We start from the raw sequence: 27,251 nt of genomic DNA on the forward strand, positions 1-27,251 counted from the left end.
CTAATATTATCATATTTATAGTAAAGATTGCTTTAATCTGCTTTCTCCTTCCAAGTAACCTTGAGCACATGAAGAATGACAATAAGTATATACATTCTGCCCAAATGTACTCTCTCATTCTTTCTTTATTTCCTTCTTTTGTGTTGTCTTGTTTGTTGGTTTAGGGGTTTCTTGTTGTTGTTGGTTTATTTTATTTTATTTTATTTTATTTTATTTTATTTTATTTTATTTTATTTTATCTTGTTTTCTAGACTTTAAAAGAATAAGGAGTGATTGAAATTGGTATTTGCAGAAAGAGTATGAAGCTTCCAGAACTTTAGGGACCAGATTTTTTTTTTAAATTTAAATATTTTTTCTTTGCAAATAATCCCAGTATGTTGAATAATTTTTCATATAGCTATTTATACATTGCACAGAAGGTATCAGGAAGACAATGCTGAGCTCTATGTTGCTTCAGTTCCACTAGACGATATGGATACTTTGAATCCTTCCCAAAGTTTTTGAGATATCGGAAAACACTTTAGAGAAACAAAGAGACAGTGACTGTTTGGGGATTTTCAGTTTTGGAAAGAGCTTCTCCAAACTGGCTTCTAGAGAGAAAAAACATTATGTTTCCTCCAGTATTATTAAAATACATTGTATCCAAAATTTTGAATTATTAAAATATGTCTTAATTTAATTACCAATCAATACACAAAAGCTCATAAATATTAAAAGAAATTACTAAATCTACTTTTTCACAGATGTTGATTAACTCTAATCTGAGGAGAACTACACTGATGACCTTAAAATACATTTCAGCAAGACTTCTAACCCTATAATTATTAGCCTACCTACCAGAAACTCAGAGAAACCTTTATGCCATACAGGACTACGTAAACAAGAACAAAAACTTGTTTCAAAGAAAGAGGATTCTACCCTCTTCTGGTGTAATGAAAATATTTACTTGAGCAGCACTGTCACTTGAACCCCCTTCTCTGCATCTAATTCTCCCAACAAGGACCCTGCTTCAGAAAAAAACCCCAGCTTCCTATGGATTCCACAGGATAGTCAGTTAATCTATAGAAGAAATCAGAAAAATTTCAGAATAAATCACAGCTTATGTAACTAAATTATTACATAGAAGACCATTCTAATGAGATAATTTCAACAAGAATTTTTTTAATCAAAATAATATCTTCAATTTAATTCTGTACAAAGTATACAAAATAGAATAAAGTAGTAAGATTGCATTTTAAAATAGTTAAGACTTAGGCTATCAGTAACTTTAAGTACAAAATAACAGTTCTGCAAGAAGCATCTCACTCCAGAATGGGTGTCACAGAGGCATTTAGGTTGGAAAATATCACTACTTGTGCTCCTTACCCCTTAATCAGTTGTCCTAATACCTTGAAGTCTGAATTGCATTAATCTTAGAGACCAACATTTCACCTAATTACCTAGGCATGTAGGAGGATCAGGTTGCCAGAAGAATCGGTTGTTTAGTTGCACACATGTAATTTTAGCCTGCCCTTGAAGTTGATAGCCAGGGTCACATTGAAAGGTGGTAGTATCTCCAGGTTCTCTGCTGTCTCCATATCTAGTGCCATTCTGTGGTGTCCCAGGATCATTACAAGTTGATGCAATAGAAGCTGTAAGAGAATGATGAAGTAAAAGCTTTAAGGCGTAGATAGTAAATATCCATAATGAAAAGCACGACATTTTACGTAAGCATTCCAAACAGAGGCAATAGTATTTACTCCTCAGTTAACATTGGCAGGCATTTTGTTTCTTTATTTTTATGAGAATCTGCCCAGTGAAATACATCATGATTATGTTGAGTTTTTGCCAGTTTCCTTAATAGCTTCAGAGGGAACAAATACAAGCTTCTTTTTTGTTTTTCTTTTTTTGTGTGTGTGTGTGTCCACTTAATGCATCAAAAGAACTAGCTACTCCTTTCCTCACCTTATGCACTTTGATGCCTTTTGCACAATAGGGTAAGTATCTTAACATAAATAACATTGTTTTATTGTTTTAATATCCTGAAGCATGCAAATGCTACATGTATGCACCTGGCTGAATCAAACAGCAGTTTGCCCATTTCAGAGGCAATTAACAACTTAGAGTACACTCAAACTGAATCTAAGCAAAATATCTCAGCCATGTTCAATCTCTTGAGTTTGGATATAGATTTTGCTTGGTAAAAAAAATGCATTAATTTAAACAGCAATGTTAAAATGAACAGAACAATCAGTACTGGATGACTTAAAGCAAGTAATCATTCAGAAAGTGGATATACAAATCTATATTCACTATGAATTTGTGGGAGACACCAGGGCTTCAGGTATTCAACAGAAGGTCCATTCTCTGGAGGATGCTGTCCTTAAATCACTGAAAACAATACTGTGTTTCCCACCACTCCAGGCTGCTCCTCCCAAACATGACTTTAACACAACTGTAAGCAAAATCCAAAATAAGAAGTCATAAACCTCAGAGTCACCACTAATGACACTGATGTCTGTAATACACTGGTATCTGTAAGTCCCACTACCACTTTCATCACCTTCATCCAACCAAGTTTAAACTTGAATCCAGACCAAAGAATTTTTTTTTAAATCCTTCTACACTACACCCTTCTTCTCACCTCCAGTACTGAAAGGCAGAATCGTTGAAAATTTTAAAACATCCATATTATTTTTTTTTTCTAATATGAACTATATATGTTTTCCTGTGCACTCACACATCAGACAACTGATTCATTCTTAAACTGATCCGTAATTCTCTCAGCTCTACATCTGATGTCTTTTCAAGGAGCAATTTTGCTCTGGTATCTATAAGGCATGATCAGACCAATGAGGAGCATTCAGAGAAAAAACAATGTAACATAGTGAAAGCATACATGTCATTGTTAAAATTGGGTTTTACGCTCTGCTGGCTGATGAGCTAATGTTATTGTTACTTATATTTGACTGTTCCATTCTCCCATATTCCGTGGAAAAGAAATGACTGTGTTTCTCTGTACTTTGAGCCAAGTACTTTGGCTTTAGTATAGTCTTACAAATTCCAGGCCAAAAAAAAAAAAACAAACCAAAAACCCTAAGAACATAAAATACTGTTTCTTTGTAATCCCTTTCTACCGTTTTAAACAGAGGGGAACAGTGTCTTCCTTATCTTTTATAACTGATGTATGCTAGCGATAACAATCCATCCATGTTTGCATTCCAAAAATATTTTGGGAGGGGTTTTGTTCATTTGTTTTTTCTGTTTCAACCCCAAGAAACATTAATATTTCATTTAAATTATTTTGTTACTTCATTGGGGTACAACCCAAATGCTTTCATAAGATAAAAGAGCTCAATTACTACCACACCACTATGCAACTGTTGTGACCATAACATGTAGATAATCTGTTTTCTGTATTAATAACAGCATCTACCTTCCATCCGTGTTAAAAGAATATACCAGTAAAAGAAACAGCAACAAAACACTTGCAAAATCGAAGCAGTTACTAAGTTGTACAACTGGAACACTATTTTCTTTTTTGTCCTTTGTTGTACATTTTCCAGAGACAGAAAGGTTGACAAAAAGTGATCAAATGAGAAACAGTATTTTATATTGGTAAAAAGGATTTATGCACGTTCTAGAAGATAGGTGGTCACTTAGACATCACAGAAACTGTACAATGTCTCTATGAATTTCATGGGTTATTGTTGTGCTCCTGATTCAGGGGCCATTGGATGACAAATGAAGACATGAACCCTGCTGCCGTATAGCAACAAGATTCCAGAAATGCAGAGGGCAGAGAATCTTAGAAGTCCTCCCAGAAGCACTTTATTACTGTGTTGTAGAATCCCTAGCATTACAGAGTCTTCAAGTGTCCTTAACAGCAGAAGCCCTGGAAGCCCTTAACAAACGAAGCAGCTAACAGAAGTAGAAGTCCCAAGTACATCCCTAGCAGCATCCCTACACCAAAGCCCTAGCTGGAAGAGATAGGTAACTAACAGAAGCAGAAGTCCCTAGCACCCCTAAACCCCCAAGCCATTCCTAACCTAAGTCCCTAACCAAAGTAACTATTGCTCAGAATGGCTGTTTATATACTCTTTGTTATCACTTAACCAGTAAAATCCAACCACATACATAAGCTGAAATCTTTTCCCAATAAGAGGTTCCAGCGTGTCAAGGAGATGGCTTCTGCAGCACGCTCCAATCACAGGGTGCCAACATGAGGATGTTGTTCTTGGCACACACAGAATGTTATTGTTTTGCTTTTTGCAGCGTGCAGTTGGTCAGCTAAGGAATCATGCACTCTACACGCATCCAGCAGCTGCACTCAGGACAGTGGCTGCAACAGGTTATGATAATTAACACAATACAAACACAGGAGCTTTGCTTAACATTTTAGTATTCATAATATTTTAACCTTGTTTGCATTCCAAAACTAATACATCTCATACTTTGGAATGGTTCCTGTATCTAAAGGAAGTAATGGACATGGCAGGTTTTCCAAGAGTGGTGAACTTTTTTCCACCAGAATATACAAGCATCTATCGAAGAACTAAAGTAATGGCTGTCGCTATTAATGAGTACTGTAAGCACTCCCCAGGCATCACTCTGACAATTTACCTGACATCCCATATTAGTGAAGTCTACTAAACATATACTTGGTCACATGGGAAAGAAAATATCATGACCTCAGAGAATTTATTTCTTAGTTGATCAACAACTCCAAAAATTAGATCACTATAGTGCATATCTGATAAAGAATTGTAGTTCTTTCAAGTCTCTAAGCATAAGCCAGTTTCTGTCATCAGCATTTTTTTCAACAAACCTCTGAATAACTTCATTTTCCCCTTAAAAGGTTACACAATATAATATCTCAGCAAACAATATTTTTCCCATTTTGACTGTGTCGAGCATGCATCAATTATGGACCAATGCCTTTTAGTATTCATTTACTGTTAATCTCAATTTCTTGTACAGAAAGTTTTAAATTTTAAAACCAATCATAGATATTTAATAAGTGCCAAAATATTCTTTACACTTCTGCACTTTTGTTCCTGGAGCCTCAAAAGCTTTTATGTATTTGAAACTAACAACCTTTTTGTCATGCCAAATACACTTGATACTAATTAAACAAAATGCCAGACATTTAAATACTGGTGTGTCATCTAGTAATGTGAACATTTAGACAAACTGTCAGCTTTTCAACTTGTCTCCTTTCCAACTTGTTTTAGTTCTCAAGATTCCCTAGTCATTCTGTAACCACTTGAAAATTCACAAGTCTACTATGGCTTCATTTGGCATTGGGTAAACATCTAAAGGATACAGAGGTTATATACATGGATAAGTAAGCCATACATTAAAAATCACCAGTTCTTCTGTCATCACTCTTCTTTTAAAACACCTTCTTTTCTTCTTAGCCCCTAAACTAATATATAGAATCATAGAATCAGTCAGGGTTGGAAGGTACCACAAGGATCATCTAGTTCCAACCACCCTGCCATGGGCAGGGACACCTCACACTACATCAGCCTGGCCAGAGCCTCATCCAGCCTGGCCTTAAACACCTCCAGGGATGGGGCCTCAACCACCTCCCTGGACAATCCATTCCAGGCTCTCATCACTCTCATGGGGAAGAACTTCTTCCTCATGTCCAGCCTGAATCTCCCCACTTCCAGCTTTATTCCATTCCCCCAGTCCTATCACTACCTGATATCCTAAAAAGTCCCTCCCCAGCTTTCTTGTAGGCCCCTTCAGATATTGAAAAGCCACAATAAGGTCACCTCGGAGCCTTCTCTTTTCCAGACTGAACAGCCCAAACTCTTTCAGTCTCTCCTCATAGGAGAGGTGCTCCAGCCCTCTGATCATCCTGGTGGCCCTCCTCTGGACACGTTCCAGCATGTCCAGATCCCTCTTGTAATAGGGGCTCCAGAACTGGACACAGTACTCCAGGTGGGGTCTCACCAGAGCTGAGTAGAGGGGGAGAATCACCTCCCTTGACCTGCTGGCCACACTTTTCTTGATGCAGCCCAGGATCTGGTTGGCTTTCTGGGCTGCAAGCGCACATTGACAGCTCACGTTGAGCTTCTCGTCCACCAGCACCCCCAAGCCCCTCTCCTCAGGGCTGCTTTCTAGCCAGTCACTGCCCAGCCTGTATTTGTGCTTGGGATATGTGATAATGTATATCTTACATGCTTATGAAAAAGGCCATGTTCATGCTGTGATGCAACATTGCCATCTGCAATTTTCAAAACAACCCAGTAAATTCAGAAACTGGAAACTGAACACAGTTAAAACGTGTATGCTGTAAAGCTGGGAAAGCAGTAACTATGTTTTAGACTCAAGGATACTAAATCATGCCAAATTCCATAGTTTTTAGAAATGTCTGAGAAAAAAATGTGTGCCAAGAATGGCATAGCCAGAAGAGGTGATTTGAATGCCATTAAGATAGAAAAGAACTGCTTCTCAGTTCTTGCGAATGTGTTCTAGGCAGAAAGCTACATGATAACACAGATTTCCCATCTCTTACTGTCTCATTTGCTCAGAGTGGAACTAGGGGTAGGTGCCAGAAGAATGGGCAGCTGGGAAAACCACAGATTGCTAGGGAGTTCTCAGACCTCCACATGCTGGCAGCCACTGTGCTAAGTCTCTCTGGTTTAATTTAGTAATCTTCCAGAATCCCATTTTAGACCTTATTTTGGATTTGGCCTCCAAATAAAATTTTCATAGTTGATTTAAGCCTTCACTTAAAACCCCTGGAGACTGATTTTGAGAATATAACACACTGCTTATTTGTGTGTCTGTAGTCTTGTGAGCAAATGTTAGACTTGTGTCTAACTTATCTTTCAGTTGAATGACATTTATTTTTTTGTAAGTTTGCCTAGCCTGGAGTTTATTGTAGTTCAAAAAAAAAAAAAAAACCACCACCTTATCTTCATCAATATAATTTCCACTATGTCCATGGAAGACAATCATGAAAGACATTTGCAATTGTGTTGCAAAAACTCTATTTTTCTCTTACTCCATGGCTAATAAAGACTTTTCAGGAGCTAGGCTTATAAATTGCAGGCAATGCACAATCATCCCACATTTAGCGCATTATGCTTGCATAATACCTGTGAGATGATCTTGACATACCAAAGCCATGACATTTTGCATAGGATTTGCAGTGATTTCACACTCCAAGATGTTTCAAAATGTGAAACAATAGTGTCCTTTCTCTAAAAAGTATCTTACATAATATATGTAAATGTACAGACTAAGGACTGCATAAATTGCATCAACCATGTTGCAACATCTTGTATTAGCCTCAAATTTAAAAAAAAAAAGAAAACCACAAGCTAATGCAGCCTCTTTTTGTTAAGTCTGAAGTAAAAAAAAAAAAAAAAAAAAAAACAACCCAAAACCCCCAAACAAAAAAAACACTTCACAAATTTAGACATAATCATCAAAGTAATTTACAAGCTTAATTTCTGCTTAGTGCCACTGAAATTCAAAGAAGAAATGTTACCATATATGAGGCTGAGAATGCCTTGCCTAGGCCATGAATGATGAATAGGATATGTATGACATGAAATTGGTATTTTGAGCCTGCAATGCAACACTTACAACATCACAGAAAGCAAGGGAAGAGACTCCGCTACAGAACTACAGAATTTAAAAGGAAATCCTGAACTGTGCGCCTTAAATCCTTTTATTTAACAAAAGATGTCCGAATGGATCTATTTTCCTTTGAACTCCAGATTTACTTAGTAAGGCAGATATATAATCATACATGTGCAATATTCTTTTAAAATGTATTTTTGCACCAACTATTTTTTCTTGATGATTTAATTGTGAATCAAACTGGAACAACTGCATGATGAATCCTAGCAATGAAGGTTCTGTCACGGAAATGCTTATAGTATTTAAATGCAGTAGCTCAAACCATTAGGCAAGAGATTAAAAGATATCTCAGCAATAAAAGAATAATTTTCAAGACTCCAACTTTCATGAAAACTGACACAGTCACTGTAAGAATTGCTGTAGACAACTAATCAAATAGAATTATAAAACTGGACAGAAGTAATCATTGTTGCTTAAAGAGATTTGTCAGATTAAGCCCAACATCATTAGAAACTATCAAACACAGAATTACTGATATTTACACTCCTGTCAGAATACATGTGTTAACATCACACACAATCATTTCCAAATAAATTTTCTAATTAAGTGGTTGGCATAAATTGTTAATTTTTATTATCATAATTGATGACTTGTTAAGATAAAGATTTAGTCAGGCATCTTTGCTTATCATTGTTTATATCTGATTTACTTCAAAGCAAATTTTAAACATATTGAGAGAGCAACCAAACAACAGAAAAGCCAATTTGGACTAAATCTAAACTATACAAATGCCTTCATTTCATATCTTCAGTTTTAATAAAAAGAGTGTCTGAAGTTCTACTAATAAGGTAGAAACATTACAGAGTAATTGAGAAAAAGCCTTTTGCTACTTTGGTAACTGACAGTGCTGTTCTTACTATCTGCCACTTCCATTAGTTTTGTTAAATATCAAATAAACATATTACATAATTAGATATAAACAAGTTCTCGATAAAACAAGCAATGGACCACCCACTAGCATAGGATCCAAGTACTTTCAGAAGTGTAGAATAGCCAAAGAGTAAACATTCAGGACAAGACTGATTCATTTCAACATAGATGGTGCCTTACAATATCTAAGATATCTGCACAGGACTGGAAGACATAAGCAAGATTTATGGGTGCATGGATCCGTGTCATCTGCCCTTAGATGCCCAGAAGGCAGAGATTTAGTCTATGTTTAGTCTTCCAATATCTGAAGGGGGCCTACAAGAAAGCTGATCTAGTGAAGGGTATCCCTGCTCAAGGCAGGGGGGTTGGAACTAGATTATCCTTGGGGTCCCTTCCAACACTGACAATTCTGTGATTCTGTAGTACAACTAGACACAGAGCTGATAAAAAGAAAAAGGCAACTTCAGAGGGAAATTTATCCAATTTACATTAGACACATAAAACAGAACTAAACCAGGTTACAAAACTTCTTTTTCACAGTTAAGTTAAGAAAGAAGTTTTATGATGACAGTAACTTTGTTTCTATGGAATAAAGAACCCAAATCCCAAACTTTTTGATACTCTCCCTGTGTTCAGTTTTTGTTTTGTTTTGTTTTTGACCAGAAATAGTTGGTTGACACTCCTGGCTTGTAATGAATAGTTTAAATGTATTTAACCCCCAGAATAAAGGTCAATTTTGTACAGTGAACTCCATTTTTTGTCCTTTTATGCATGATTAAATGGTAATTAAGTTTTAATGAAAAGCATTAGACTGATTACAATTAACATAATCACTCTAGTCATTTTGTGTCCTCATGCTCTACACGCTGAGCTGAGTGGGCAAGACAAGGCACTTTTTAAAATGTTCAAACATTTTGTAAGCTTCACCCACTTAAAATTTTCCATTAAAATATCTCATATTACATTTACAATCAACAGTAAGCAATTTATATGTGATATTTTCTGATCTACCTCATAGTATCCTTTTCACAGCACCTTTTTTAGAGAGATGCAATAAAGACATTTTAGAGTGCAAAGTATGGAAAGTAATCAACAGATTTACAGCATAATGAAATAAAATTCCCCAGCTGAAGGTCAGCACTTCAATACTTTGCCTCTAAGCTGTTAATTTGATCTGAAATTCTCAGATATACATCCTTTGTATGATCCCAGAAGTGGATGTTCATTGATGTATATACTCATCCCAGTTGCATTATCCAATACAGAAGGTGCAAGTATAAGAAGCACAGATTATTGGAGTTCTTTTTTTCAATCCTGTAAAATTCTACATCTGAATTTTGCTTCCTGTTTGTAATTAATTTTTAAATAAAATATACTCATTAATTAATACAGCACTTGGAAATCCTTCAGGTGACACAGACATGAAACTTGAGCAGTTACCTTCATAGAACTTCTAATAAAACACCTATATCTGGAATTACAAGATAATAGCGTAAGTAACTTGCTTCTTTTATTCACTGAGTTACAAACTACTCAAGTAGTGAAATTTCAGTATTCTGTGTATCTTTGCTATAAAGTGGCCTACAGTTTGAAGACATGATAAATTTGAATTATGCAAAGATCCTCACTTAGCTATAGATTTGTTAGTTTAAATCATTTACAGATAAAGGCCACAGTGGCCTGCCCATTGACTCAAGGAGATTAAATAAACTAAGCTCTTATTTTTAGATGAAAGAATTTAACATTTGCTTTAACAAATTCCTTAAATCATATTTTTTACTCCTAGCAATTTAATAAAACATTCCAATTGTCAAGTAGCATAAATGAAACTTGGATATCCTTTACCCTTTACTTGAGCTGAGGCATTCAGTTCTTGACCACTAATTCCAATTCCAGTAAGACATTAATTCCAGTCTGCAATTGCCGGCATGATCACTGAGTGCATATATCAGACATTTTGCTAAGATGACAAAATCAGTTCTTCAGCCTTAAAGCATTCAATTGTTGCCTACTTACTCTAAGTATCACTGAAGGTCAAAGACTATGTTGACAAATCTAACTGCTTAAGTATTTTCCTCATTTAAAATTTTTTGCCTAAATTTACAGATGTTTTCCTATAACACAACATAAAATGTCTCTGCTAACCCTAACATAGTAAAACCCATTTTCACAAATATAAAATTCAGCTTTTTTTAAACAACATGAAATGCATCATATTATATAGCACACTGGTAGAAAATGTTATGAACATTTATTATCTTCTTGGTCTTTAGTTCATTTTGCATACTTTTAACTAAGTACATTAAAGGCTGACAAAAGAGCCTGTGGTTTAGGGTGTACAGCGCTCAGAAAAATTAAGCCAAATGAAGCAAACAGGTAAATGTAAAATGCATTACTCAGAGACTAGGAAACCTCCAAATTCTACTTTCACATGCAAATAATAACGACTGAAAGCTTATTAATGCCCCTTACTTCTGAATAACAACACCTACAGAGAAAGCTGTAAATAGTATGCTTACTCTGGAGCATTTATAAATTAATAGTTTTCCTGCATTCCTGAGCAGAAATACACTTACATATGTCATATATAGACATATGAGAATGCAATGACTAAATCAAAGCCAACGATGTACCATCAGTCAAAGTATTACAAAAAACCCTGCACATACTCAGTTTTACAGTTTTACAATACTGATCACTAGTGCAATATCAATCACATATTCATTTGAAGACAAATTCAGTGAGTTTACTAGTAAATTTTTTAAAGTATTTCAGTGTGATCTGATATATTTTATTTTTCAGTTTAATCATGTACAAAACAGTGGTTAAGATCATAAAAATGATGCTTCATGAAAACAATGTTGCAACAAAACAAAAAAAAAAGAAAAAAACAACTTCAAGCGTAAAAGAAATATTATTATGTAGCACTGATGGGAACATTTAAAGCTCTCACTGCAGAAGAGAACTTCTGTTTGGATAAACCCATTTTGACTTGTTAAATAATGCTAATTACATAAAGCTAGACACACCGTTGCTGTACAAAACAAGGAATAAAATAATCTTAAACATTTGAAGTAATTGAAAGAATTCTCGCTAGTCGCAGTTCTTTGTACAAACATGTAAAATAACAAATATTTTTTATGTTTGAAGACTGAGGAAGCCGTATGATATGAAAGTTAATATGTGTAAAAATAATGTCTATAAATAGTATATATAATTACAGTATTTGATATGAAAAAACTATTTACATACTTGAAAACTGAATGGAGAATCCCGATTTGCTGATGAAGAAATCACTGTCAAATTGCAATGTCAATGAGTTGAAAGTGCTGTGAATATCCTCGGGAAGTGCCGAGCCGCTCCATTCCTTGAGAAGTATGCTGCTCTCAAGAGGCCCATCCCACACCTTCAAGATGTCATGAGCAACCTCGGTGTCAAAAACAATAAAATGCAGACTGCAAAGAGAAAGTAGAAGCACCATACATTACTCATTAAACACAACTACACGAATCTCCAAGCAATCATTCCCAAACTGTGCTTAGCCTTGAGATGCTGTTTATGACTGCAGAGTTACCCATTTTTCTTGGTGGCTGAGGTGCTATTCTCTTCTATAAATGTTTGGATTACAGAAAACATCCTTGCCAGTCATATAGTACTAGTTCTCTACATTATTTTTATGAAAGCTATTTTGAGTGATAATTTCCATGTTTTCACAAAAGATTCCTTCTTTTTATTCAACTGCAGGCACCAAGGGCACTGATTGGCTTGAACTAAATGCCGAACAGTAGCCTACACAGCATAGGAAATTGTCAGCATGGCATTGTCTATCCTGTAAAAAAAAAGAAAAATCAGAAATGTATCATCCTATCTTTGCCTTATGCCAAAATTCATAAAATATAAAAACATATTGCAATAGAACAACCTGTATTTATCTTCAGCTAAAGCATAAGATTTAGAAAGGTGTTCAAGAATGCTATGTTTTTAGTCAGAATATGTGCATTGATGTCAAATTGAGGCTCTTCTACATCAAATATCAAAGGGTAAATATAAAAACTTCATTTTTGTTCTAAATATTTTGTGTGTGGATATTCCTTCATTACCTTTGTCCTTAATTGGAAATAGTTAATTTGAAAATTGTTATTTAAATGTAAATAATGATGAAATCATCTCTGATAGAGTGAATTCATTATTTGGCTCAGTGAAACGGTATTGAAAATAAACAGGAAGAAAAAAATCTCACTGTGAAGTATTTGCCATTTGCTTATGTTGTTTTGCCTGTGTAATTTTAAAAAGTAGTAATTCTAATCTAAGTGATCAGTTAAAACTATTGTCCACATGAACTGAATAATGAAATAGCTTATAGCTAATATTCTGATGTAACATATTTACTGGAAATCACATACTTCTACCACTGGAGCATAAAACTGATCTCTGTTGCATATTATTATAAACACTAGTATCAATAAATTATAATTACATAAATTAAGATTATATATCTCAATTATAACTTATGCTTTTGCTTTCACAGAAATTTCTTGCTAGGAGTGGACAAACTAGTGTAAATATTAAGATGAGTTTGCCATTTCACAGTTTTTGAAACTGTGTTGCTACAGCAAAACTGAGCTTAATGAACTTTTAAATACTGGTATTCCTTCTACTTGAGTGATTTAGCTATACATCAACAGCAAAGTGTGATAATCTTTCTTGTCAGTATGTCAAACTGATGAGGAAAAACTATTTTATAAATTCTTGTATTACTAATTTCCTTCTGCTGAGTTCTTGATTCCTTCCATTGTCTTTCCATAAACCATTACACAAATAAAAGCTCTAGATTCCATGATCCAGTTCCTTGCTTATAACTTATTCCTCTCATTTTCTACATTCTATTTAGCACTCTCTCAGTCCTGTACACACTCATTAGAATCTCATTGTTTTTCTTGAATTTGGTTAATCTCAACATCTTCTGAGATGTTGCTGGTCTTATTACTTAAATGATTATGCGGAAAAAGTCCAATACTTACACAATTCAAAATGTTATAAATGTTAATAAAGATATAATGTAATAGAGGAGGAATGGAGAATTAAAATCCTTCAGAGTTGCATATAAAGCCTTATAACAAGAATCTTCTCTGCTGTTGCTGTTAACTGTCAAATTCTCATCAGGTCACAGCTTTCATGACAAAAAGACAGTTCCTAATGCATAATGAAACAGGGTTCAAGATGTCTGATATCTGAGCACTCCTGAAAGAGTGTCAGGAACTTTATGGCTGCCAAGGAAATGTATTTAAGAAATAGTGTTGAATTTATATTCGATTTGAAACAAATTATAACATCGAATGTGAGAGTAACATACAAAAGAATGGCATTACAATGACTCAAGGGAAGATTTTTGAAACCACAGTTGACAGCTGTATTGGGTCTGGCTGAGATGAAATTAATTTTCCCCATAGAAGCCATCATAGTGCTCTGCTTTGTAGTGGTAGCTAGACAGGTGTTGAGAACAGGACAGTGTTTTGGCTACTGCTGAGCAGTGCTTACAACATCAAGATTGTCTCTCCAACACTACCCCCTCATAAGAAGGCTGAGGGTGGGCAAGATCCTGGGAGGGAACAGAGCCAGGACAGCTGACCCAAATAACTAAAGGGATATTCCATACTATATGACACCTACTCATCAATAAAACCTAAGAGAAAGAAGGAAAGGAGGATATTTGTTATAATGGCACTTATCTTCCAGAGCAAATGCTCCATGTATTGAAGCCCTACTTTATGGGAAGTGACTGGACATCAGTTTTTAATACTGAGAATAAATCTTTTGCTCCCGTTGCTTCTGTGTGTGGTTTTGCTTTATTAAACTGCCTTTATCTTGGTCTACAAGGGTTTTATTCCATCTTATTTTCTTCCCTCCCTGTCCTGCTGAGAAGGGGAGGAACAAAGCAGCCTGGTGAGCCAAGGTCAACCCACCACAACAGCTTGGCACTTCAGCTTGCTGACAGCTAGATAAAACCATAGCAGTGCAACTCTCTACCACAGTGAAGATTTATAGGCTATATTATCTAACAGAATTCATAGTTCTGAAATAGGTGCCTAGGCATCCCATACAAAATATAGATATGCAAGTACCCAATAGGGGAGGAATGTCACTCAAATTCCATCATAACAAGCATCAACTTTATTAATATAAGGAAAAGTTAAGGAAAAAATAATGTGTGAAGAATGTGAGAATGTATAGCATAGACTACTACTTATAAAATAATGAAGTTGACAATAAATATTGAAATTAAACATTGAAATAATGTACCTTATTGTCTTTCCTGGATCTGCTTCAATAATCCAAGTGCAATGAAGATTATTGTCATACGGTGCTGGGTAACCAGGGGACAAAATGCGCCCAGATGTAGCAGCATGAATTCGACCACCACACTCAGCTACAAAATAAGTAAGGATTACATTTATTTTTACAAGTCCATTCCACATCTCTCTGTCACATAAAAAAGGCAAATATCTCTAAATTAGTATACATGCATACAAACCAGGACATGTACATGAGTTAAAAGTGTCATATCATGATCTCATTCCTGCATTATTATAAAGTAGTAAACCATAATTCTGTGATCATGTCATTTCACTAAAAGAGTAGTTCGTTATGAACTGAGACTAAAGATGCATAATTTAACATTCACAAGGGAACAAAAATGCTTCCAAAATATCCCATCTAACATGTCTGGCTTTTCTAAGTAATACTGTACTCACAAATTCAGACTTCACAGTGTTGAGTTTTTTAATTAAAATAATTTTCTCTGTTGTTCTAAAGTTAAAATGCATTTACTTTAATGCTTTCAAAGTACTTCTATATAACTTCAGGTTTCATGTAAATGCCATATGCCCAAAAAGTGAGAGAGCAAATCAGAGAGCTACGATTCCAAAATAAGGTTTAAAACATTTTATCAATGCTATCTTAATTGTGGAGAGACCCACTGCAGTGCCAAGCATCCAGAATCAAATGATTCTTATGTTGCTTATTTAGAGCATCATGACGTTGTCTGGCCAGTACAAAGACACACTCTGATGAAACTGGGAGTTTGTAACAATCAGGTAGTGATGTACCTGAAGTCCTACTTCATTTACAGTGTTGCCTTACAAGTAGAAGTATTGAAAACCACTACCACTGGAAATCTTCAAGCACAATTGTACAGCAAGCATGGTGTAAGACAGAGATGATAAAAAAAACACATGCCAATGGGACCAAACAATCTATCAGAAACACTCCTAACAAATACGTGCCACCAAGTCACTGCTGACAAACAAATTGGTACCAGGAAGGAAATAAATGCAGAGGAAACTCAGTGACTATCTTACCTATTCTGCTGGTTTGATCACTCAAATTACTATGTATTATTTATAGAACCATAGTAGAAAGATGTTATAGTACATAGATGTTATAGTACATAATTTCTTCAGATGTAATCTTTGCCTAAGCTTTCAGCTAATTGTCATTTACAAGAAAATTTAGAATGCAATAATTGCTGTGATAGACAATTACAGATAAGGAAATGACTGATACAGGAAAGTACTCACCAAAGACCTCAAGGTAACACAGTGAAAACAAAATTATTTGAACTCAAATTAATTGACAGAGCTGCTTTAAAATTCTGAGAAGACTCATTTAGAACCAGAACATATGATACAATTTGGGATGATGCATTATATAGTTCATATATTTTTAAAGATTTATATCCATTTTAGGAGGAGATCAAAAGTAAGCTTTAGAAAGTGATTATAATAAAATATCCCAAAAGGTTTGTTTTTCAATACACAGGCATGAGCACACTGTAAAACCACCTCAAAGAATATACTATATAAAATAAAATAATAAAATAAAATTTGAAAAAATAACTAATAGAAGTTACATATTCAAACTCTATAATCTTTTAGAGAAATAATTCAAGAAATTAATTGGTTTTCTTCATTAATGCTTAGAACACAGGAAGAACTAAAATCAATGTTAAGACCAATGTAGCAAGTCATTGCTGAAAATGACTAGGACACATGGACTATGTCCATTATAGGGGCTCAAAAGTATTTGTGAATGAGATTTAAATGCTTGTAAAGACAACGATGAAAGTAAATGCCACTGGAGAGAATAGCAAATATCGAATGCTGATCTAAAAAAACCACAAGTAAAATAAGACTCCACAACTAGGCTGATTCTAAGAAAATGTGTCTAGGAAATAAAGTGATGTTTAGAAGTTCATGATCACTTAAAAAAAAAAAGCCAGTGAAATCAGATTAGGAAGAGAGAAAACTGTGACAGCACAAGAGAAAACTAAAGAAATAAAATATTATATGAGTAACACTGAAGCGGGGGAGTGGAATGGAAAGAGAATGAAGCGATCTTCAGACATTTAACTGAGTTTTCAGGGATCTTCACGATTAAGTTACTGAACACTAGCAAAAACAACACTTTAATGAATCTTTCTGTTAACTTCACTTTTAGAAGATTTTCAGAGAGAACAATGAGCATTCAACACCTTGGGGAGCTTTAAATTGAGAAACAGGGAGTTTTGTATAAACTGATGTAATCCCCAAATTTGATTTTAAAGATAGGAACAAGGACAGCAAATAAAAAGATCTGTAGCAAGATAAAGGCACATAGAAAGATGGTTTTGTGGTTGAAGAGACAGAAAGCAAGAACAAATCTTGAAATTAAAGGTAAAAAAAAATCTATGTATAATTGAAAAAATAGGATAGCAATCATAAGTGGAATAGAGAAGCACAAAAGTATACTGTTATCAAGAAAACTGGAAATGCAGGTAGAGACAGAGGTGTGGAAGGAGTGCTAGTAGGTACTAATGCATTAAAATAAATACTGTTGAATGTTGAAATTAACTTCTGAAATTTTGAAAGCAAGGGAGCTTGCTCCTTTGCAGACTGCAGCTCCATGAACGCATTCAGCAGGATGCAGCTCCTGGAATGGAGAATGTAGCACCTGATACAGGAGAGAGGCAACAGGTAAGGATGAAGCAGGTTGGGTGAGTGATGAAAGGAGTCGATGACCTAACTACATCAGGCAGCAGAGGGAAAAAAAACAATCAGAAGCAGCATAGAAAGAAATATTTTCCCCAGAACTCAGAGGAAAACCATGTGAAACTAGAACTCAGGCAGTCACTAGTAACTGCTGAACTGGAAAGCAAAACCAAAGGAGAGGAAATGCCTAACAAGTGTACAATGGGCAACCGGTATTCATTTATTTTATGGATCTCATCAAGTATTTCTCTATTTAACATTTATGTTGGTTGTAATGAAACACCATTTTAGCTGCTTAAAGTCATGATACTCAAAGTCTACCTCAAGGCTCTCAGAGATGGGTATCCTCACATGGCAACACTGACTCAAGATTATGCAGGTAAAACAATCTACCAACAAGGGACGAAATTTAGAAATTAGCTTCATATGAATGAGATGTTAAAATATTTTTTGCTTAAAAGGGGTAAGGTAAAAAAAAAAAGAAAAAAAAGTATTTGCTTTATGATGGAGATTGCTTAATTTGTAAATTATTTAGATAATTCCATTGCTTGTGATGCCATATCTGAATCAGTGACCCAGGATATCATGAGAACTATAGTAGCAGTCTTTAGTGCTATAGAAAAAGTGTTTTCCAACAGATATTTAGACAGGAATTGACAGTCGTCTCTTTCACAGAAGCTACAGTTATATGATCACATAAAACCAGGATAATCTTTACTTGAAATTTAAAAAATGTTTACATTATCATACAAAAAAAGTATAGAAAAATAGAATACTTGTGTTTTTTTTCTTGAAACACCAGAGTGAAATCTTTCTAGTATTGTACTCCATATTACCTATGCAAGTAGGCAAAGGTTTGTCCCAAACTCTTCGATCTCCACTTAAGCAAGTCATAGTACTACTACCATGCATTGTATAGCCAGGATTACAGCTGTATAAAATGACAGTGTCTATAAAATGTCCTTCATCTCGGATCTTGTAGCCATAATTTGGTATGCCAGGATCTTCACACTTCACTAGGTCAAAACCTGCAAACAGAAATGGAAAGAGAAATGAAGAAAAAGAAGACAGAGATATAAAATATCAGACAATATATGATGCCAATGAATCTGATCTTGATGAAAATTATATTCTCTTGATTCAAGTAGATTAGATGTACCCACAGTGACCACAGACAAATTATATATAATCTGGTAATTCAGAAACTGAAACACCAGGAAGTAATTATTCACTTGGTATTTGATTATGCAATGAGTTTATGGAAAAAGAGTATTATCAACACAGTCCTAAAAGCTTTTTTACTGTTTTAAACAGAATCAAAGTATCTACCCTGGTTTTGGCACTAAGTGGAAGCTTCAGCCCCTCGTCTAATCTCCACTGCAAAGCCAGCAGACTATAGTGGTAACTCAGGAAAAAAATTAAAAGGTTATTTCATTTATGCTAGGGTCAAGATAGTGTGGCTTCAGCTTCTTCTCTGCTGAAATGAAGAAATCTTTAAGATCTCTTTCAACCCAAGCTATTCTATGATTCTATATAACACAAAATTAAATTAACATTGCAATAACAGGAGAATAAATTAGCTAATTACTTAGTAGCTCTTCCTCTCCTTCACTTAAGACTGGTCTATATCAATCAAATGTAATTTTACGACTTTATCCATTTACTCTGAACATAAATGGAATAAATGTAGATGTAATTTCTCTAAATCTAGCATACTTTTGCAATTCTTGACAGAGCATTCTCTGAATCTGGAAGGATTTTTCACCTCTCATCAGTACTATACCAAGGGAAATTGCCTGCTTCTTCAAAGGCCTCTTACTCTACAAATACTTTCTGAACTATATTTCTGTACCTGTAAATGATAAAACAACTCTGTAAGTTGTAAGTAGGAATAAACAGCTTTGATAAAGACACCATTTGAGTAAAAAGCATACAGGAATTTCTCAGCCTGCACATGTGTCAGAAGACAAAATGTACCTTACAGAAACATACTGCTTAAAAAAAAAAATCTTATTTTTGGCACTCTGTGGGAGTATTTATGTCAACAGTGGAGTTAAGATTTTCTGTCAGTCTATTTTAAACTCAAATTTAATCAAGTATTTTTGGGGAGTAAAGTGTTAGATAAACTGACTGCAGAGAATGTAACCTCTCACTGTCTTGGGTATCAGAATTCAATTTCCCATTTCACACACAATATAAAAAAAAAAAACAAAAATGTGTAAATAAAAATATCTAACTGGAAGTTAAAACTATAAAACCTATATTTCTATACCCTTGAGACACCAAATCCTTTGGTATTTGCTGCTTCATTTAGTTTATTCAGATATTTCTAACAAAAGGATACCTTGAAAAATAAATTTTGGGTTTGATTTCTTCTAATTATTGCTAATTCAGGATTCTTCTAATCATTGCTAAATCCAGTGGTAGTCTCAGTTTTTAGGGTTGTTTTTACATATTATGCCTAGATAAAAAAACATTAGGCACAAACATTCAGTATGACAAAATAAAGTGTATTACTATTTTCTCTACCTGAAAGATAGAATATTCCTTGCAAGGCTGTCCAGCAAATTAATAGCTGGGGTTTATGACAATTTTTAAAACTGTCACTTTGAATAATCTAGAAAATACGTAAGAATGACAGTATATAATTTCTGGTGACATATTTACTACACTTTTCCACCAGCAAGCCTATGTCAGTAGGCCTGTTAGAAAATAGGTGCTGCTAATGATTCATGAATATAGCAGGATCTTGTCCTGGCTGTTTGCAGGCAACCTGCCTTTCCAGCTCTTCTTATTCAATTTCTTCCCCTTTCCTTCATATAGAGAAATTAGAACTTTCCATTCACTTTTTCCTGGATGCTCTTGCACATCTGGTGTAATTTGCCATAAAGGATCATATTGCTGTGAATCTGATTTCACAGTGGGGAGACAGTGCCATGAGTTCCTTACAGTCACAGTGTTTGGGTACCTGACACTGAATTGAGCCAGCAGACAGAGAAAATCTGCCAATATTCTTACTGCTGAGAAAGATTATTGTGTTGGCAAACTGCTGCCAATTATCTTATTCTTGAGTTTCATTATAGTATTTTCAGAACAACGAATGGATAAAAGTCAGATAAATTAAAACCAAAACAGCCAGAATACATTTTGATGATTGGGTGCCACCTCCTGACACTATTTATCTAACACGATTTGTTCTGTCACAGAAATTTAATCAAGTGTTCTTGATAGATTCAGATCAGAGCTGCAGTGCTGGCTGTTGGGATGCTGCACAAATGAATTTTTAATGATCACAGAAACTTGGTCTCAGATATGATCCTAGAACACTATAACCACCAAGTAAAGGAATACTCTAGCCACAAAGCTGCACAAAGAAAACAAAACAAACAAAAAAACAGCAAAAACAAAACCTGGAGTTAATCTTCTTGGAAATCTAAAATAGCATTAAATTTGGTTGGAACTTCTGTGGACTCCAGCAGTTCACAGGATTACAGGATGTTAGAGGTTGGAAAGGACCTCTGGCGATCGAGTCCAACCCCCCTGCCAGAGCAGGACCATATAATCTAGCACAGGTAGCACAGAACACATCGAGACGGGTCTTGAAAGTCTTCAGAGAAGGAGACTCCACAATCTCTCTGGGGAGCCTGTTCCTGTGCTCCGTGACCCTTACAGTAAAGAAGTTCTTCCTCATGTTGAAGTAGAACTTCCTGTGCTGTAGTTTATATCCATTGCCCCTTGTCCTATCACAGGGTGCAAGTGAGAAGAAGCTGTCCCTTCCCTCTTGACACCCAGCCCTCAGATATTTATAAACATTTATTAAATCCCCTCTTAGTCTTCTCTTCTCCAGTTTGTTCAAGTCTCACTGAATGGCCGCACAGCATTCAGGTGTATCTGCCAAGCCTCCCAGTTCGGTATTGTAAGCAAATTTGCTGAGCAGACACTCTGTCCCCTCATCAATGTCGTTGATGAGGATGTTGAACAGGACCAGACCCAGCACTGATCCCTGGGGGACTCCACTAGTTACAGCTCTTCAGCTGGACTTGGCATCATTGACCACCACTCTTTGCACTCTGTTGTGTAACCATCTCACTGTCTGTTCTTCTGTCCCACACTTCCTGAGCTTGCTCACAAGGATGTTATGGGAGACGGTGCCAAAAGTCTTGCTAAGGCTACATCCACTGGTCTCCTTGCATCTACCCATTCAGTTACGGCATCATAGAACGCTATCGGATTAGTCAAGCATGATTTCCCCTTGATAAAGCTTGTACTATAAACTCTAAACAGAAAGCCTACTAGAGAAAACTGTAAAAATATTGTTAAAAGAAAAATCAGCTGGGCATTTGCAAAATTTTAGATGTCTAATCTAAAGAAGAACAGGTCCTGAAAATGTAATACAATAACATACAGCTGCAGGTCAACCCTATCAATGAACTCAGCATCATCAATGAATAAACTTATAAAATTTCTTATTAATGTTGTTTGTTACAGATGGGGGATAGCAATAGCACTAATCTACATAAAACCTTCACAAGACAAGCCATGAGGGATTAATTATGCTGAATATATAAAACTTTTTGCAGCTCATTAAGAACTAAAGGATTAAAAGCACATCTCTCAGTACTTCAAATAGTGTTTAATATTCTCTAATAATTATATTCCTTACTATACCATAAGACTGGGTGGGATCTACTCAGTGAAAAGGTAATGATGTCTTTTCACTTTTACTTGTCATGGAAGACAGAGCTCATAAATTATGTATAATTTATATTCAGCTTCTGAAGTAATGTGGTAAAATATTTTAGGATTACTCAAAAAGAAAAAAAGGAAAAACACTCATATATAAACCCTATTTCAGTATATATATGGAAATATACTGAACAGTATATATACTGAAATATTAAGAGAGATTTTAGTATTTAAAAAGTAAGCTAATGTGAAAACACCAAGAACATTTTTAGTCTTATAGAAATTTCAAGTAATTCAAGCTCATAAAACATAATCTAGATGTTTTAAAGAGAATAATTTTTGAAGTACCAAAGTACTTAAAATTATGAAAGTTCAGATTCTATAATGGACTTGTAAATGCAGGTAAGTGTCAATAAATACTCATTCGGCAGTTGTAGCATCTTAAACATCCAAAACAATCGGTTTAATTAAACTAATACAATTCAAAATGAGAGTTCCTGGCAATCCAAAATGAGAGTCCTTTCTGTCATGAAACTATTTCTGTGTTATTGAAGCTTAAAAAAAGTGTAGGAAAAAAAATTAGCAAAACATGCTAATTACAAAATCTCTACGTAATTATAGAGAAGCCTATAGGAAGAGAAGAGTTTGGTTAATATGGCAATAGTGAGGGATCAGAAATTTTGCATGAACTTTTAAAGAGCATAGGATGACAAATTAGCATGGGCTGTATGCACGAGGACAAAAAACAGCCCTTAAGCTCTTTATCTTGGATCTGCAGACTTTTGTGAGGAGGGATAAAACATTTTTATGTTTTGGTGATTGACTAGTTTACATTCTAACATAGGCAAAATGAAAGAGACCTAAAGAAGCACATTTTTTCAAATAAATTGATGTATTTCTAGATGCTTGTAGAGTAGAATGTGTTAAAATTATAAAACCCTTAAAAATAATTCTGGATTATTTTTTCCCCTGAAAAAAATCATACATTCATAAGCTTTAATTTCAATATTTAAAAAAATTATTATATATTTATTGTACACTTGCTATTTCAGAAGAGGTCATTTCAACAGTTTTGAAAGAGTGAAAAAAAGATGAAGCAGAACAAAATTATGAATAAATTTGATCTCAGGGTCATACACAAATGACTTGAAATGTCTAAAATTAAATTTAAAAAAAAACAAACAAAATAAGTCAACCCTGTAAGGGGATTTACTTTGTGTAACAGCATAGGAAGTATGCAACAGAATAATGTCTTTACATTTGTGTTGTTCAAATTTTATAATTACACTGCTATAGTTTATAATTTAATAAATTTAACAGCAAATTAACAATATGGCAGCTAAAAGATCTTACATTTGAATTACAGCAATATGGAGCTTGCAAGAAAGATCAGTTTTTAAGTGCAGATCATCTACCTGACTTAAGGAATTGCTTAGCAATAAGACAATTAGTTTGGTGATAATGGCAATGGTTGCACTCATCTCATGCTCATTATCTCTAGCTTCTCTTTCCCAAAACAATAACCCTAATTTGCCACAATGAAAAATCCTAGTAATGATTTCTGTATTGAAAATCTTGAATACTTTTTTCAGGATTTTTTTTTATTTTTCCCCCCTATGAATGCAAATTCATCCTAATCTCATCAAAACTTTTGGTTTGGACAATATAAGATTGCTAAAAAAAAAACAACAACCAACCAACCAACCAAAAAACTTCTCTTATCATGTTGCCCTGAACAGATGTATCATTCACTGCACAGAAAAAGTATAGCTTTGAGAGTATGGATGGATTTTTAAAGTATTGAATATACTGGAAGCAGAAGGTACTTTAATTTTGGGGGAGGAGAGAGGGAAGACATTATATTTTATCTCATTATTAAGTAGGATATCATAATTCTTGTACATAAGTAAACTGAATTAAAATTTCTAATAATACTTATTTTTTACCTTCATTAATTTTTAAATTCTCAATTATGGAACTTGATTTTCTTTTACTAAAGATTTTTCAATGCATACAATAAAGCTTACATTAATTTGGGGTTAGTCACATAATTCTATTGCTCTTAAAATTTCCTGTGATTAAATATATATTTATACATGTATGTTTGTGTGCATAGGTTAAGATAGTCTAAATTATTTTTGCCTTTTATTTATTTTCTTTTAATTGTATCTTACCATTTTTGTTGCAGTGTATGAAGATTTCTCTCTGTATTGGATTTGACTGAGCTGGAGTTAATTCTCCTCAAAGCTTCTTTCTAGTGCTGTGTTTTGCAGTGCTGTAGCTGATAACACACCAGTATTTTGGCTACTCCAGAACAAGCATCCAGGCTGTGCTTTTTCAACTTTTCCCTGCCCCAAGAGTATGCTGAGGGTGGGCAAGACCTTGGGAAGTGACACAGCTAAGCCAGCTGACCCAAACTAGCCAAAGGGGTATTCCATGCCATATGACGTCAGCTCAAATATAAGAAAGAAGTAAAAGAAGGAAGAGTAGGGATATTTGTCCATGGCATCTGTCCTTCAAAGTAACCATCACGTGTAGAATCCTGCTCCCCAGACCAAACACTGTCTGATGATGGGAAGTAGAGATTAACATCACTCTTCTCTTTTGCTTTCTGTGCGTGTTTTTTTTTCGTTGTGCTTATTATCATTATTATTATTAAATTCCTCCTATATTATTGCTGGCTTTTGTTGTATTTTCCCCTCTCCCCTGTCCATCTAAGAAAGGCAGTAATAGAGTAGCTTTGGTGGGCATTTGGGTCCCAGCCAGGGCCAAACCACCACACTCTGTAAGAGATCTCATACACCAATTAGTTACTGTCAGGAAACTGCTAGAGCTTCTTTTCGTTACTGGATTGTTCTACTTAACTGACACTATACAGCCTGAGGCAAAGACACTATATTTCTGAATTTGAGACTGTTTTTGTGTGCTAGGATAATTGACTGAGCCTGCAGTTTCAGGACATTGTTTTCACTGACATTCTTGTAACATTTTCAATTACTATAGAATAGGAAATGAAGTAAATTAAGTATCAGTTCAGAATTCTCTTAAGTTAGTGTCCAGGTTCAAGCCATTTTTACAAATTTAGATTATGCTAATTCACACACCTTCCATGCATTAACGCTCACTATCCCTTGAAAGATGTAGAGGAGGTTTATAACATAGAACTTAAACTGAAAATTAGAAGAAAGTCTTTCTCAGTAAGAGAAAAATACGAAGGCCAAACCAGCATATCATGTCTGAGAAACATATTTCAAAATTTCTTTTCTTAAACTGAATAGTATATCCTAAAACTAATGGAAAGAGTATTGTAAAACTGCCATCTCTGCATACTAAATAGAAGATGATAAATGCAAATAAGAATATAAAGACTATATTTATAAAAAAAATATTTAAATAAAAAAAATCTATCCATGTGCAACCCTACATCTGTTTTCCTTTAGCAACACTAGATAGAATTTCATGCAAGTTATATGGGGTGCTTGAATCTTGTACACTCCACTGGCAGAAATAAGTATGCTTAATTCATGGTCATGGATTCAAAATATGAAGTTAACATTAAGGTGTCAGTCAAGTCAAAAAGACAAATCCTTAGTGAGAATTTGTCCAGCCTTCATTACCATGTTAGCATGTAAGTGCAAGAAAATATCTAATTCAGTATCATAGGGAGATGGAGGTTACAAATAAAAGACTTAACATGAAATGGCATCCCTTAAAAGAATTAACATGCAATGGCACTTTTAACATATAGCAGTGAATCAGGAATGGGTGCATAAAAGTCCTTCAAAAGTTAAAATCTAGCTGTAGATTATGCCACAAATCTCTGAATGGTTTTCAGACTTTATAAACTCTGTAAGTAACTCTGCATGTTTTTAAAGTACACAAGAAACATACTGCTGAGTGGCCTTCTTGCATCCAGGTAGGTTCCTACAGACAATACCCGTCAGTACTGAGATGGACCCTTCCACTGCCTCATTACAATGGATTCCAAGGCAGAGGCAGATAAGTGAAGCTTTCTTCTATTCTATTCTGCACAAGGCTGACAAACCATGAAATTGCTATAAAGAGCTAGATAAGCTGCTCTTAAAAAAGCAGTTATCTGGATAAAGGAGCAAGAGGAACTTCAGCTGTATCAGACAGGCAACTGCCAGAGAAAGGAACTTCAAAAAAGCTCTCAGGTTAGAGTCCAAAAAGCCTTTCTACACAGTGGTAAAAGTTCATTACACATCACAACCTCAGGAAACTTTCTGAGTAAATGGGTGATAGTATCATGGATACAGACACCTGTCTTCAGGTGTCATTAGAAGAAATTAGTTTTGGGAGTTCTAGTCAGTACTGTGAGTGAAAAAGAGGCTTCTCTTAGTATTTGAACAGGAAACACAGACACTGCCTTATTTGTTGCAGCCTTTTTTAAAGATATGAAGGTTGTTTTAAGTATTTTTACAAGTACTTGTGACACAGATGAGAGTAAGTTCAGTTCTCCACATTAGTGAAAGAAGCCACGTTTCAAATTCCTCTTGCATCAGGACTGTGATAGAAGAGATGTTAGATGTTGCAGGGAGACTGTCTAGTTGCTATTCAGAGGCTGTACTGAATTGCTTCTTATTTAAAGTTGCAGTCCCTTATTTTAACAGACAGCTCTGTTTTACTGCCTGTCACTGTGTGGCATCAATAGGATTTCATTTTAATTTGAATGCCAGTTTAGCATGACATGACAGCACAAAGCACTGGCATCTTCATACCAGAGCAGTGAATAGGAAAGGTAGGTCTAACTGTGAGAATGCCTGTGGCTACATCTTCTCATCCCCACAAAAAATAGAGGTGTCTCCAGAAGAAAAGTTCTAATTGGACAGGAGGAAAAAAAAAAAAAAAAAAAAGAACTGTCTGTGATAGGCCAATCCTCTGTTGTCTCAAAACAATATGTGTAGGCAGAGCAGGACTGATAGCCCTTAATGAGACTTTTGTCCTAAACAAGGTGTGACATACCTGGTCTTGGATAGACAGGGTGATGGCTTTGACAGCTCTGGA

At 35.0% G+C, this 27,251-nt stretch overlaps 1 protein-coding gene across 1 annotated transcript in view; it reads right to left on the bottom strand.

Annotated features, from left to right (window-relative positions):
• The window catches only part of CSMD1 (CUB and Sushi multiple domains 1), a 948,047-nt gene that overhangs the window by 149,496 nt on the left and 771,300 nt on the right, over window positions 1-27,251 (bottom strand). The window contains exons 24-27 of the mRNA XM_054383599.1: window positions 18,377-18,568; window positions 14,815-14,941; window positions 11,767-11,969; window positions 1,440-1,631 (exon numbers count right to left, since the gene is read on the bottom strand). Of these exons, the coding sequence (XP_054239574.1) occupies window positions 1,440-1,631; window positions 11,767-11,969; window positions 14,815-14,941; window positions 18,377-18,568 (714 nt within the window). The remainder of the gene's footprint in view (window positions 1-1,439; window positions 1,632-11,766; window positions 11,970-14,814; window positions 14,942-18,376; window positions 18,569-27,251) is intronic.

Source organism: Indicator indicator, chromosome 9, assembly GCF_027791375.1.
Source record: "Indicator indicator isolate 239-I01 chromosome 9, UM_Iind_1.1, whole genome shotgun sequence".
NCBI classification, from domain to species: domain Eukaryota; kingdom Metazoa; phylum Chordata; class Aves; order Piciformes; family Indicatoridae; genus Indicator; species Indicator indicator.